The sequence below is a fragment of the Salmo salar genome, chromosome ssa02 (assembly GCF_905237065.1).
Source record: "Salmo salar chromosome ssa02, Ssal_v3.1, whole genome shotgun sequence".
In the NCBI taxonomy this organism is placed as follows: domain Eukaryota; kingdom Metazoa; phylum Chordata; class Actinopteri; order Salmoniformes; family Salmonidae; genus Salmo; species Salmo salar.
In genome coordinates, this window is record NC_059443.1 from 27985878 (window position 1) to 28000965 (window position 15088).

Here is a 15088-nt window from a genome sequence, read left to right on the forward strand (position 1 = left end):
CTTTCAGTGTTTGAACGAATACATCGTCTCCCGGTTGGAATAATATCGCTATTTTACGAGAAAAATAGCATAAAAATAGATTTTAAACAGCGTTTGTCATGCTTCGAAGTATGGTAATGGAATATTTTGAATTTTTTTATCACGAAATGCGCCGGCGCGTCACCCTTCGGATAGTGACTTGAACGCACGAACAAAATGGAGCTATTTGGATACCAAAACAACATTTGTTGTTGAAGTAGAAGTCCTGAGAGTGCATTCTGACGAAGAACAGCAAAGGTAATCCAATTTTTCTTATAGTAAATCTGAGTTAGGTGAGGGCCAAACTTGGTGGGTGTCAAATTAGCTAGCCGTGATGGCCGGGCTATCTACTCAGAATATTGCAAAATGTGCTTTCACCGAAAAGCTATTTTAAAATCTGACACCGCGATTGCATAAAGGAGTTCTGTATCTATAATTCTTAAAATAATTGTTATGTATTTTGTGAACGTTAATCGTGAGTAATTTAGTAAATTCACCGGAAGTTTGCGGTGGGTATGCTACTTCTGAACAAAACATGCTAATGTAAAAAGCTGTTTTTTGATATAAATATGAACTTGATTGAACAAAACATGCATGTATTGTATAACATAATGTCCTAGGAGTGTCATCTGATGAAGATCATCAAAGGTTAGTGCTGCATTTAGCTGTGGTTTTGGTTTTTGTGACACATATGTTAGCTTGAAAAATGGGTGTGTGATTATTTCTGACTGGGTACTCTCCTGACATAATCTAATGTTTTGCTTTCGCTGTAAAGCCTTTTTGAAATCGGACAATGTGGTTAGATAAAGGAGAGTCTTATCTTTCAAATGGTGTAAAATATTCATATGTTTGAGAAATTGAAATTATAGCATTTTTAAGGTTTTTCGTATTTCGCGCCAGGCACTACCATTGGATATTAGTGAGGCGTTCCGCTAGCGGAACGTCTGTCCATAAGAGGTTTTAACTAAAACCAACAGACAGATTAAAGAACAGGGGAAGCTGAATTCAATAAGAAACAAACTGTAAAGGGAACAAATCAGATTGTGGGTTTCTAAAGAAGTGGAGGTGGGTGAGGAGAGATACGGTAGGGAGGGTAACTGGGGCAGGTCAGGAGCAGGGTGACGTTTATTATTATGAATCTTGCCCTGAAGCAGAACTGAGCGATTTCCACTAGATGGGCCAACTGCAAAGTCAAAATTGTCTGTATTGTAAAAAAACAATATATATATATATATATACCGTATATATATAATTTTTTTGGGGGGGGTTCTTAATATAAGATTAGGGTTAGGCATTAGGGTTAGCAGTGTGATTAAGGTTAGAGTTAAGTTTAGGGTTAGGTTTGAAATCAAATTGTATAACTTTGTGGCTGTTCACCTAGTAACCTCTCTGCAGAGCTGCCTCCAGGGCAAGATTCATTACAATAAATGCCAACCTGCAAGCCAGGATGGCAACACTGCTGTTGTTATTGATCCCTCGCCCCAGACCGAAGTGTGAGCCCTAGGAGAGAAGACCACCTGTCTCACACCCGCTTGCCTCTCTCTCTCACAGCCCTTATCAACAAGACACCACCATGACAAGGACACCTCACATTTCAATTTCTCCCCCCCAAATTAACTCATTAATCATAGCTGCTGTCCAAGATGGATTTACATTTTGCTTAGAACATGTCACTCCCCTCCCCCTCCCCCGCCTCCCCCTTTTCTCCCCACACTCCCCAACATGGTGGGTGAAGCTAGATTAGATTTTGTTTTGTTCTGCCTCTCTCTCGCTCTGCCTCTCTATCCATCTTCCTATATCCTCTCTCATCCCTCTTGCTTTCTCTCAACCCTGTCTCTCTCCTCTTCCCTCATTGTTCGGTCGTTCTTTCTCTCTCTTGGTCTATATTTACCTGGTTCAACTTTTTTTAAGGCAAAAGATCGCTCTGTTCTATGCCTCGTCTCAGTAACATAAGTGTACGCACTTATCTAAATGCAAATGTCCAACCTGCATTGCAATAAGGCCCATGGGCACATTGTGCTTTCTCCTCTCTCTTGCTCTTTCTCTCACTTGCACACAGCTACACTCTCTCTCTCTCTTTTTCTCGCTCGCTCTCTCTTGTTCTCTCTCTCTCTCTTTCTTCCTCTTTCTCTCTCTCTCTCTCTCTCACACACACACTCACTCACTCTCTCTGTTTTGGGTTTTAAAACAAAAAGGGTACTTAAGTGTATGAAGCATATGAAGAGTGTGTGAAACGGACCCACATTAGCTGTGCAATTGAACTGTGCAATGCATTTCTCTCTCTCTCTCTCTCTCTCTCTCTCTCTCTCTCAGATTCTCTCTCTCTTACTACACATATATATATACTCTCTCCCTCTCTCTTCATCCCTCTGTGTTGAAGCCTTGGTTCGTGTGCGCGTGGGGGCCCAGGAGAGAAAGCTGTGAGCGACACTTTTAATATTCTACATCCTGCATCACTGTCGGTGCAGTGTTAGCAGCGTGGGGGTTAGTGTTAGCCCCGTCCAATCTCCCTTCACCCACAGAGAGGAGCTCAGGAACTGTCTGACAAACTCAGCACCTTTCTACAGGGTCAGTGTGTGTCATGGGCACTTCGTCAAGATGAAAAACAGTGGAGCTGGAACAGCCACGGAACACACAGTCACAGTGAGAGATGAGGTGATGTGAAGCCGTCTCCCAAAGTTCTATCCCTCACTGTGAAGGTCCACACCAGCAGGTGTTTCAGAGCCAGGTAGCCAGGCGGGTCCACCATAGAATATAATTACTTTAGTTCCTGGTTATGGGTACACTTATTACTTTACATCCTGGCCGCTAGTCCACGCATCATGGTAAATTGACTTGAATGGGGATGTCCATTCTAGTATTTCTGTTTTCAGAGCCAGGTAGGATCATAGAGATCCTATTATTCAGTTGATTCAGGCAGTTCCACCCCCAGGCTCCACACTGCTGTCTGGCAGCGTCAAGGGGCAACCCAGCAGGCACATGGGTGTATCACCAGAGAAAGAAATTGACAAAGGCCTTACCTGTCACTCTCGTCCCAGGAGATGCAGGTCTGGTTTGTGGTGCCCTGATCAGACAGATAGAGAAACGGTCACATGGTTGACATATGCATAGACACGGTTAGTAGGGGTGCTGAAGGGGCTGCAGCACCCCCTGAAAAATCACAATTAAAAATGTACTAATAAAAAAAAGTGCACCCCCACCACAAATCATCTTCCTGTGGCCATGGACATATGCTCTGATTACAGATGTTCTCATATACCTCCATATACCTCCATGGACATATACTCTGATTACAGATGTTCTCATATACCTCCATATACCTCCATATACCTCCATGGACATATGCTCTGATTACAGATGTTCTCATATACCTCCATATACCTCCATATACCTCCATGGACATATGCTCTGATTACAGATGTTCTCATATACCTCCATATACCTCCATATACCTCCATGGACATATACTCTGATTACAGATGTTCTCATATACCTCCATATACCTCCATGGACATATGCTCTGATTACAGATGTTCTCATATACCTCCATATACCTCCATGGACATATACTCTGATTACAGATGTTCTCATATACCTCCATATACCTCCATATACCTCCATGGACATATGCTCTGATTACAGATGTTCTCATATACCTCCATATACCTCCATATACCTCCATGGACATATACTCTGATTACAGATGTTCTCATATACCTCCATATACCTCCATATACCTCCATATACCTCCATGGACATATACTCTGATTACAGATGTTCTCATATACCTCCATATACCTCCATGGACATATGCTCTGATTACAGATGTTCTCATATACCTCCATATACCTCCATATACCTCCATGGACATATACTCTGATTACAGATGTTCTCATATACCTCCATATACCTCCATATACCTCCATATACCTCCATATACCTCCATATACCTCCATATACCTCCATATACCTCCATATACCTCCATGGACATATACTCTGATTACAGATGTTCTCATATACCTCCATATACCTCCATGGACATATGCTCTGATTACAGATGTTCTCATATACCTCCATATACCTCCATGGACATATACTCTGATTACAGATGTTCTCATATACCTCCATATACCTCCATATACCTCCATGGACATATACTCTGATTACAGATGTTCTCATATACCTCCATATACCTCCATATACCTCCATGGACATATGCTCTGATTACAGATGTTCTCATATACCTCCATATACCTCCATATACCTCCATGGACATATACTCTGATTACAGATGTTCTCATATACCTCCATATACCTCCATATACCTCCATGGACATATGCTCTGATTACAGATGTTCTCAAATACCTCCATATACCTCCATATACCTCCATGGACATAAGCTCTGATTACAGATGTTCTCATATACCTCCATATACCTCCATATACCTCCATGGACATATGCTCTGATTACAGATGTTCTCAAATACCTCCATATACCTCCATATACCTCCATGGACATATACTCTGATTACAGATGTTCTCAAATACCTCCATTTGAGGGGATGATGAAATTGATTTGTCTACTGCTTTTCTAAGTGCTAAAAGTGCTTTTCAGTGATAAAGGCATGGTAAGTCTTTTGAAATGGTCTCAAATATCAGTACCTTGTGTTTTTATGGGATAAGCCACATGATTTGTCAAGGCCCTACCTACTCTGTTACACTACAGGGGTCAATTACTACTGAGGTCACTGCTCAGGTCAGAGGGTCTGATGTGAAAGGTCACTCACGTTGTAAAGGTGTGAGAACTGGACCTCCACCGGGGTAGAGAGGGATCCTGGGGTGGGCTTGATGGTCACAGACACCACCTTGGAGTTGAGCACGGTGCTGTTTCTGGAGGGAGGGAGAGAGGGACAGTTTGGTGTCACCAGCATAGGACAACTCACATTGTCAGGTGACATATCACGTGAGAACCACACATCATTGTCATCGTTGTCAATCGCTGTTCCCTTCAACCAACTCAAACCTCCCTGCAGTAATACTGCCCCATCCTACAACACGTTCCCATCTCTCCCTAACACAGCATACATGTCCCTCAAGACACCCTTGTATGTCCCAGCACTTAAGCCATGTCCCGTTTGAAATAGACAATGTTTCACAGCCCCCACACTCTGACTCCTCCCCCCTACTCTCGCTCATCCGCAACTTCTCCCTCTCCCTCTCGCTTTTTCTCCCTCTCGCTCTTTCTCCCTCTCACTTCTCAGAACGCAATCAGTCAACGTAAACGTTTGTGTCAGACAGCCTCTGTCTAAAACTGATCACATTTCCTTGAAGGGGAAAAAGATTCTGAGGGAAAAAAGGTAAGAAAAAAGAACTAACTAGCCCCCGATAAAGACAAGATAGAAGAGGAGCATCCACATGCACGCCCTGGGGTGAAAGTAGATTTCATTTCTTACCGGTACGGGACACCCAAGCGCGCACACAATACATTTTTTATAGCCTTGGTGTAATCATAGAATTACATAGGCCTATAGAATCCCTATTAATTTTGTATATGATCTCTGTGGGCCTTTTGCCCTAGACCTAGTAAAGATTTGTCATATCACTTCTAACATGCATAACCTTTTAATGTGGCATAAAAACAACCAGTCATGATGTTTTCAACTGATTGTCAAACAATCACTTCAAACGCGCACATTTGTCCACTCGCAAATAATTCCAGCTTCCAAACCCCAACAGTGCACTCTGCACCCGCAATTTGGTGAATGGAAAGAGGCATCTGTTATAAAACCTTTTACTTCAGTGTGCTAAATCAGGGTCACACAGGGTGTTTTCTGGTAGTCTTAAACAATTCTACTTTGAAACCAAAGTATCCACCTCACACACATGGTTATGGGCTTTAAAAAGAAGACGCCTGTACCTGTCATGTCCTGGCCATAGTAAGTTGTTATTTTCTATGATAGAGCAGGTCAGGGCGTGACAGGGGGTGTTTGTCCGTTTTTGTATCTCTATGTTTAGTTTCTAGTTTTGTATTTCTAGGTTGGTTTTTGTTTGGCATGACCTCCAATTAGAGGCAGCCGGTTGTCGTTGTCTCTAATTGGAGGTCATATTTAAGTTGCTTTTGCCCCACTTGTGTTTTGTGGGTGATTATGTTTTGTGAGTGTGTTTGTTCCTCCTGCGTCACGGTTTGTTGTTTTGTTCCTTCAGTTTATTTTTGTATCGCATTAAGTTTCACTCTCCAATAAATATGTGGAACGAAACCGACGCTGCATTTTGGTCCGATCATTCGAACAGCCGTGACAGTACCATGTCAGATATACAGTTGGAATGTAATAAATGTTGAGTTTGTATCCCAATATTACACTTTATATACATTACAGAAAACTGAAATAGATCAAAACTGTTTGACATAGAAACACCGGATTTTAGGTGTGTTTTTGAAATAACGTTTATTAATTATGAAATTATGAAAGATATTAATAACATTCCACCCATGAGGCTACTAGGTCATTTGACGGCAGGAAAGGGCTACAAAACACATCAATTTGCAGTGAATGAAGTATGTGGGAGGGTTGAGTGTGATTCCGCCACGCTAGCCTGTGTTCCTCCATCTCATTATACATGCACATAACATTAACATAACGGAGAGAACACTCATCACTGGACGAGAGAACGCTGTAGCCTATAAATACACATGGTGTTCGAATGCATGTGCTTAGCATAAAGCAGTTCTCTGAAATGGTATTCATTCGAGCTCCTTCAGACATCATTTTACACAGACAAGAGACTAAGGAACTACGTGGTAGCATTCAAAGCCCATTAGCCACCAATCAAAAGAGCTTCTGGGATGCGTTCTGTGCTGGGTTGCATTCCAAATGGCACCCCATTCCCTTTATAGTACACTACTTTTGACGCATCCCTGGAGAAAGCATTGTAAGTAGAGATGTCAGTAAACCCTCTCACCTCTGTAGAGATAGGATGCTGCCCAGGTTTCTGTAGAGAACGATCCCGGTGACAAACGCTGACAAGTCATCTGCATCTGGAGTACAACACAGACATGTGCCCACCGTTCAGACACAGACCAACACACACACACGAACAGACACAAACGAGATGGAGGGAGAGAGAGAGATAGGGAGAGAGAGAGAGATAGGGAGAGAGAGAAAGAAAGAGAAAGAGAGAAAGCCCCTTAAGTTGAAATTGAAAGAGAGAGAGGGTGAGAGAGAGAGAGGGAGAGAGAGGGAGAGAGAGAGAGATTTAGGGAGAGGGATATATATATATATATATATATATATATATATATATATATAGGGAGAGAGAAGGAGAAAGAGAGAGATATAGGGATAGAGAGTGAGAGATAGGGAGAGAGAGAGAGAGAGAGAGAGAGAGAGAGAGAGAGACAGGTCAGTCAGAATCCAATAAAAAAGGGAGAGGGGGAGAGATGGAGGAGTGACGTGTGTTTGTGTTAGTGTGTCAGTGGTGTGTGTGTGTGTGTGTGTGATGACCTGCAGCTCTAGTCTTAGTGGTTTGTGCTGAAGGACAGCAGGAGAGAGAATACAGGTCAGCCGGTCTCCCTCCTGTCCTCTTGGCTCTGTACCTCTGCAGCTGGCCTACATAACTACCCATCTATAAACAGACACTCACACGGCATCATCACTCACACACAAACACACTTACATACAGACTTACTCATAATCACTAAATTGCCATTTAAACAGACCTAATAAACATGATTGTTTAAACATGCATGCACTTAAACACCCCCCGCACACACACACACACACACACACACACACACACACACACACACACACACACACACACACACACACACACACACACACACACACACACACACACACACACACCCAAATGCAAAAAGCCAGATGACATTGAATAATTTTCCACTGTCACACAACAATGTATTTCATGCGACAAAAAGGGTTGCCATGGTAGCATGGTTGGGCATGGCATGCCGTGATGGCAGACTGCACTGGCAAAATAGACAAAAAACATACCCAGAAAAACCCAGAAAAATATGAGACTTAGTCCAACCTGTGTCACAGCTAAACTAAACTGCTGGGCAGAAGGCCAGAAGAGAAGGACAGGGCCTGAAGCTGTCTCCTGCTGCAGTGTCACAGACAGAAACCCACAAAGTCCATCTTTTCCTCTATCTAAAGGACCTCAGCTCTCTCTCACACTCCAGCACGCTGTGTCTGGCAGGCTGGCAGTATGGATGTGTACTGAGAGGACACAGAAGTATGCCAGGCAGCATGCAGAGGGTACTATACTGCTCCAGGCCAGGCAGCTGAGATCCCATGGGCATCAGGGAGGAACCGAGCGAGAGAGAGGGAAAGTTTGGGTATGCATGTGTGTGTGTGTGACATAAAGTATCTTGCCCTCCCCTTCATATCATGGGCCTGCTAGCCAATATGTTCAGCCAGAATGATCACAGCAGTAGAGAGGCAACAAATGGCGATATTTAACAATTATACAGTGCACTGTTGTGTGTGTGAGTGTGTGTGTGTGTGTGTGTGTGTGTGTGTGTGTGTGTGTGTGTGTGTGTGTGTGTGTGTGTGTGTGTGTGTGTGTGTGTGTGTGTGTGTGTGTGCGTTCCGATGCATGTCCCCCCATCTTTACTGCTCTGATAAGTTTCAGAGAGGTGGCTGAGGAAAAACATTTCAATCAGTGCAACTGGGCATGGCCCCCTGTGAGCTATGCCCAGTATAGAGCAGCAGGTGAGAGGCATGAGTGACTGTTGATATGCTGTTGCCGCCATGAAGACACTTCTACCAGTGGGAGAGGAGATTAGCTTTAATTACCCCTGATTGGCTCCTGTTGACTTCTGATTAGCAAGTGACTGGTTCATTAGCATGGTAGCCGTGATAATGATCTATGTCACAGAGAGAGCCAAAACTATCCCATTGGCTGAGGCTGAGGAACCCCACGTCTCCACACAGCTGCGAGTCTGGAGGCTCTCAAATGTCAAGTGCAATTCCATATGCAAATTTTGTAGGAATGTTTTGTTTGTGTGTGTGTGTGTGTGTGTGTGTGTGTGTGTGTGTGTGTGTGTGTGTGTGTGTGTGTGTGTGTGTGTGTGTGTGTGTGTGTGTGTGTGTGTGTGTGTGTGTGTGTGTGTGTGCTCTCACCTGGCTTGCCTGTGGAGAGGATGTTCTTGGAGACAGTAACTCTGTCCTCAGAGCTGCGGGCCCAGTCCATCATCCCCTTCCAGCCCTTCATAGGGAAGCTGATGTCTGCATTACCCGCCACCGGACGCTTGTGGATGGACAGAACTGGAGAGAGAGAGAGAGCTATATTTTATTCACTACATAAACTCATGACTCATCACATACTTAATCAATAAGGCCTGAGGGGGTGTGGTACAAGGCCAATATACTACGGCTAAGGTCTGTTCTTACGTACGACGCAACGCGGGATGCCTGGACACAGCCCTTATCTGTGGTATATTGGCCATATACCACAAACCCCTGAGGTGCCTTAATGCTATTATAAACTGGTTAACAACATAATTAGAGCAGTAAAAATAAATGTTTTGTCGTACTCGTGGTATACGGGTATGACAGCCAATTAGCATTCAGGGCTCGAACCATCATCCAATTAGTATTCAGGGCTTGAACCATCCAGTTTATAATATGTGTTAGCCATTTGTTTGGCCAGCCTCTTCTTTCTCACTATGTACATATTTAAATTATAGCTATCTAAATACAGTAATAACTAACTTGTTTATTTTCCTTATCTTTCTCCATCCATCCATCTCTCTCTCTCTCTCTCTCTCTCTCTCTCTCTCTCTCTCTCTCTCTCTCTCTGTGTGATATGTGTGGGACTCAGGGAGTGTGAGGTCAGTAACTAGGAGCAGAGTGGCGGTTGGGTTTGGGTGGAGGTTCGGCTGCAGTGCAGACAGCGAGGCGGGTAGTGGGCTGGGCAGCGCTAGAAACAGCACCTTACGGCTGGCCCCTCCACTCCTCCACACACTCCCCAGACACGCCAGCTACAGGCCTCCCTGTACACACTGTGCCATGTTCATCTGCAGGTCAGCTAGAAGCCAAGCACCTGCCGGTGGGATGCTGTTAGTTTTATAAATATTATATGCAGCGTGAAACAGAGTTCACAGTCACTGTGTTTGTGTATATGTGTGTGTGTGCGCAAGAGCGTGTGCCCGCGCGCGTGTGTTTGTGTGTGTGTTTGTGCATGTGTAAGCAGAAGTTGAACAGTCACTGGTCTGGAACTGAGCAGATTGTGAGTGTGATTTTAGGCTCTCTTGAGACACAACCTACTGGGCACAGACGTCAATTCAACATCTATTTCACATTGGTTGAAATGCCGTGGAAACAATGTTGACTCAACCAGTGTGTGCCCAGCGGGAACAGCCCAGGATGTCTGTTCTATAGCCCTGTTTGGTCTGTGGGTGGTACCCAGGGGGAATGGCAATATTTAGACCTCCTTGCTCACACCCTTTGTTCTGATTCCAAAAGACATAGAGAGACTGAACTGACTGAACCAGTGAGATCCACACACACCAGACACAACGCTAACAGATGAGATTCCCTAGTGTCCTGGCTGGGTGCATATCCAATTCAGATTATACAGCTCCGGAATACTGCCAATGTGGCTATTCCTGCTTTTCCACCATGGCCTAAAGACCTAGTATTAACTAGGAGAAAAACACATAGTTCAATAGGAAAAGTCCACATAGAACGAACAAAGGCTCAGCTGTCTGAAAACATTACAAACCATCGAATCCTTGCTTTCTCCATCCTTGTTTCTACAATTCCTGTCAAAGCGCATTGGAGGAGAGGATCCAAAGTCCCTCCCTCAGACCTCCTTCTCCAATGAGCTTTGGAGGAATTCGGGACATGCAATTTGAGAAGAATTGAGGACACAAGGACAGAGGAAGCAATATTTTCAGACACAGCCAAAGAGACTAAGGTCAAAGGAAAAAGCTTACCTAAGTTATCCGTGACCTCGACCATATCCTGGAAGTCTTTCATCCTAAGACCGTAGACGTCCACAAAGTCTTCCACCAACCGGAACAGCTCCTTGATGTTAGGACCCAACTAAGAGAGAGAGAAAAGGGGAAGACAGGGAGAGAGAGAGAGAGAGAGAGAGAGAGAGAGAGAGAGAGAGAGAGAGAGAGAGAGAGAGAGAGAGAGAGAGAGAGAGAGAGGGATGAGAAAGAAATAGATGATAGAGAGCAAGAGAGAGAGAGAGGGAGGGAGAGAGAGAGAGAGAAAGGGAGTGAGAGAGAAAGGCAGAGAGAGAGAAAGAAAGAGAGAGAAAGAGAGAGAGAGGAGACAAGAGAACTGATGATTCATGGAGCGAACACCAAACAGACACCCACTGTTCATATGCATCACACACCATCCATATATCTCCCGGGAGACTGGCATGATGTCACTATGATGCCAACGGCTAGACACAAAGCCACCAGAGAATAGTTATTCAAATGATCTTTGTACAACACATGGCCAACACACATCAAGAAAGAGCACAAACTGTGACCATGCATGCTAGCTCATGTGTGTGCATAAAGATGTGCCAGTGAGTCTGTGAGAAGAAGAGAAAGAGACCAACTCACCAGTTGTGCTTCTTCCCATCTCTCTCTGTTCTCCTCCATCAGCAGGTTACTGACTGACTGGACAAAGTTCTGTGATCCAGTAGAGAAGGAAGAGAAAGGGAGTGAGGTGGCCATGAGACATTACTCTACAACATTAGCCATCAATTGACCTACTACAAACATTCACTCCAGCCATTTATTTAACACCAGTCAATTCTCAATGTAGCCCTGACCCAAACCTAATGACCTAATGACCTAATGACTTCCAATCCAAAGACATGCTCCCTCCTCTTACTCTCATGTCTGCATTGCTGGGGCTGTTGTAGGCCCTTCTGAAGATCTCTGTCATGTTCTTCAGTACGTCCACTATGGCCAGCAAGTCTCCACTGTAGCTGGTCCCATCGCTGGTTGTCACCCTGAGCTTGGTCATCACCTCTGAAACTCCATCCCCCACAAGCCCCCGCTGGGCCTTGGACAGGTGTTCCCGAGTCTGGGGAGGAAAGGTATGAGTGAAGCACTCAGAAAATATCGCCATTGAATAGAGGTGATCTTCTGATCAACTCATAAGGTGAATGCATCAATTTGTAAGTCGCTCTGGATAAGAGCGTCTGCTAAATGACGTAAATGTAAATGTAATTGTAACTCACTTGTTAGTAAAACTAACATACATTTCCTGTCTGTCTTCTTAATTTGGTCTTGACCATTTATGATTTGTTATCTGGTTGTTGTTTGGTTGAATCAACATTGTTTCCACGTCATTTCAAATAAATTACATTGCACCAACGTGGAAAAGACGTTGAATTGACATCTGTGCCCAGTGGTATGTACTGAACTGAGCAGGCAAAATATCTCAAATGGCATCCTATGGGCACTTTGTAGCTTCTGTTTTCAGATGTAAAGTACAGAGTACATTTTCAATCGTTGATCATCTCTTTTGTACTCACCAGTGTTTGGATGCTGCGGTAGTCGTTGGAGATACACTTCATATAAGTGGGGTTCTCCCAGTAGGCTATTCCCTCATCATCCAGGGTGCACCGCCTCAGGATCAGCCCTGGATGGGGACACAGACTGGGGAGTTAATCTCACTAGAGCCGTGGGATCCTAAAGGCATATCCCATCCTAAGCCAGGCATGTCTTATGGATATCCCTCTGGCTAGATGTAGATCAGGAAGGTTAGTAAGGGTTTACTCTGAGACATGGCTGTTGAGTCTTATGGCGTCTAGCGTCTGAAGCCATTGGAGTCTACAGCTATAGTGTATTCGGAAAGTATTCACACCCCTTAACTTTTTCCACATTTTGTTAAGTTACAGCCTTATTCGAAAATTAATTACCAATTTTTCCCCCCCAATTTCCCCCCAATTTCCACAATTTCCACACAGTACCCCATAACGACAAAGCAAAAACATGTTTTTAGAATGTTTTACAAATGTACATAAAAAAAACAAACAGAAATACCTTATTTACATATAGTAAGTATTCAGACCCTTTGCTATGAGACTCAAAATTGAGCTCAGTTTAATTATATTTTCATTGATCATCCTTAAGATGTTTCTTCAACTTGATTGGAGTCCACCTGTGGTAAATTAAATTCATTGGACATGTTTTTCAAAGGCACACACCTGTCTATATAAGGTCCTACAGTTGACAGTGGATGTCAGAACAAAAACCAACCCATGAGGTCAATGGAATTGTCCGTGGAGCCCCGAAACAGGATTGTGTGGAGGCACAGAAATTTCTGCAGCATTGAAGGTCGACAATACCACAGTGGCCTCCATCATTCTTAAATGGAAGAAGTTTGGAACCACCAAGACTCTTCATAGAGCTGACCACGCAGCCAAACTGAGCAATCAGGGGAGAAAGGCCTTGGTCAGGGAGTTGACAAAGAACCCAATGGTCACTCAGACAGAGCTCCACAGTTCCTCTGTGGAGATGGGAGAACCTTCTAGAAGGGCAACCATCACTGGAGATGGTTGTCACTGGCCACTCCACCAATCAGGTCTTTATGATAGAGTGGTCAGACAGAAGCCACTCTTCAGTAAAAGGCACATGACAGCCCGCTTGGAGTTTTCCAAACAGCACCTAGAAATCTTTGGTCTGAATGCTAAGCATCACGTCTGGAGGAAACCTGGCACCATCCCTACAGTGAAGAATGGTGGTGGCAGCATCATGCTGTAGCGATGTCTTTCAGTGGCAGGGACTGGGAGACTAGTCAGGATCGAGGGAAAGATGAACGGAGCAAAGTACAGAGAGATCCTTGATGAAAACCTGCTCCAAGCGCTCAGCACCTCAGATTGGGGTGAAGGTTCACCTTCCAACAGGACAATGACCCAATGCACACAGTAAAGACAACACAGGAGTGACTTCAGGACAAGTCCCTGAATGTCCTTGAGTGACCCAGCCAGACCCCGGACTTGAACCCGATCGAACATCTCTGGAGTGACCTGAAAATAGCTTTGCAGCGTCGCTCCCCATCCAACCTGATAGAGGTTCAGAGGATCTGTAGAGAAGAATGGGAGAAATTCGACAAATACAGGTGTGCCAAGCTTGTAGCGTCATACCAAAGAAGTCTCGAGGCTGTAGTCAATGCCATAGGTGCTTCAACAATGTACTGGGTATTGGGTCTAAATACTGTAAATGTGTAAATGTGATATTTCAGTTGTTGTTTTTATAAATTTGCAAAAATCTATAAAAACCTGTTTTAGCTTTTCATTATGGGGTATTGTGTGTAGATTGATGAGGGAAATACATTTTTTTAATCTATTTCAGAAATATGCTGTAATGTAACAATATGTGGAAAAAGTCAAGGGGTCTGAATACTTTCTGAATGCACTGTATGTCTCAGGGTAAAAGGGAGGTAGCTCACCATTGGCATTGGGAGGGCAGCGTACGGCCGCTGTGTCCCCTGCTGGAGTCATTTTCCACACTACGTTGGAGAAGTTCTCCTCTGCACAGATCTCATGAGGTTCTGCACCAAAACCAAAAGCAAACGTCAGTATTCCACCAATCTGAGTGTCAAATGGGTCGTTCCACAGATTCAGTGCCTTTTCAGAAGTGTAACTCAGTAAAAAAACAACGTTTGATTTCACAAAATGTGTACATTCTGTCATAAAGAGCACATGTTCATGGTTTCCCATCTCAGGAGGTTAAATAAAGTAAAGAATAGTAAGTGCCTATTAAAGTAACAGGGTTTCCTCTTAAATCAGCCATGAATCCCCTTGTGACAGGAGGAATGGAAGCTTCACAAAAAATGCAAGCTTCACAAAAAAAGATTCTAGCCTGTCTATTGTCACGACGTGGCCCTGTTGTGTGCATATCGTGGCTTCCCCCCTCTCTTACTCTCTCTCCCACCCCAGGTTTTACAACAGTCATACATTCCTGGTAGAAACTCTCTTCACTGCCATGGAGTATTGAGGGGGAGAGCCTATGGAGAACAAAGACATTATTCTTGCCAAAACTCCTAATCCACAAGATTGGAGAATTAATCAATATTTCTATC

At 44.0% G+C, this 15088-nt stretch overlaps 1 protein-coding gene across 6 annotated transcripts in view; it reads right to left on the reverse strand.

Moving 5' to 3' along the window:
- The window catches only part of LOC106579424 (adhesion G protein-coupled receptor B1), a 114057-nt gene that overhangs the window by 25136 nt on the left and 73833 nt on the right, over positions 1–15088 (reverse strand). For all 6 annotated transcript variants that reach the window (XM_045701575.1, XM_045701561.1, XM_045701573.1 and 3 more), the window contains exons 10-18: positions 14456–14557; positions 12537–12643; positions 11888–12082; positions 11614–11682; positions 10984–11092; positions 9167–9310; positions 6981–7056; positions 4808–4910; positions 3039–3082 (exon numbers count right to left, since the gene is read on the reverse strand). In XM_045701575.1, the coding sequence (XP_045557531.1) occupies positions 3039–3082; positions 4808–4910; positions 6981–7056; positions 9167–9310; positions 10984–11092; positions 11614–11682; positions 11888–12082; positions 12537–12643; positions 14456–14557 (949 nt within the window). The remainder of the gene's footprint in view (positions 1–3038; positions 3083–4807; positions 4911–6980; positions 7057–9166; positions 9311–10983; positions 11093–11613; positions 11683–11887; positions 12083–12536; positions 12644–14455; positions 14558–15088) is intronic.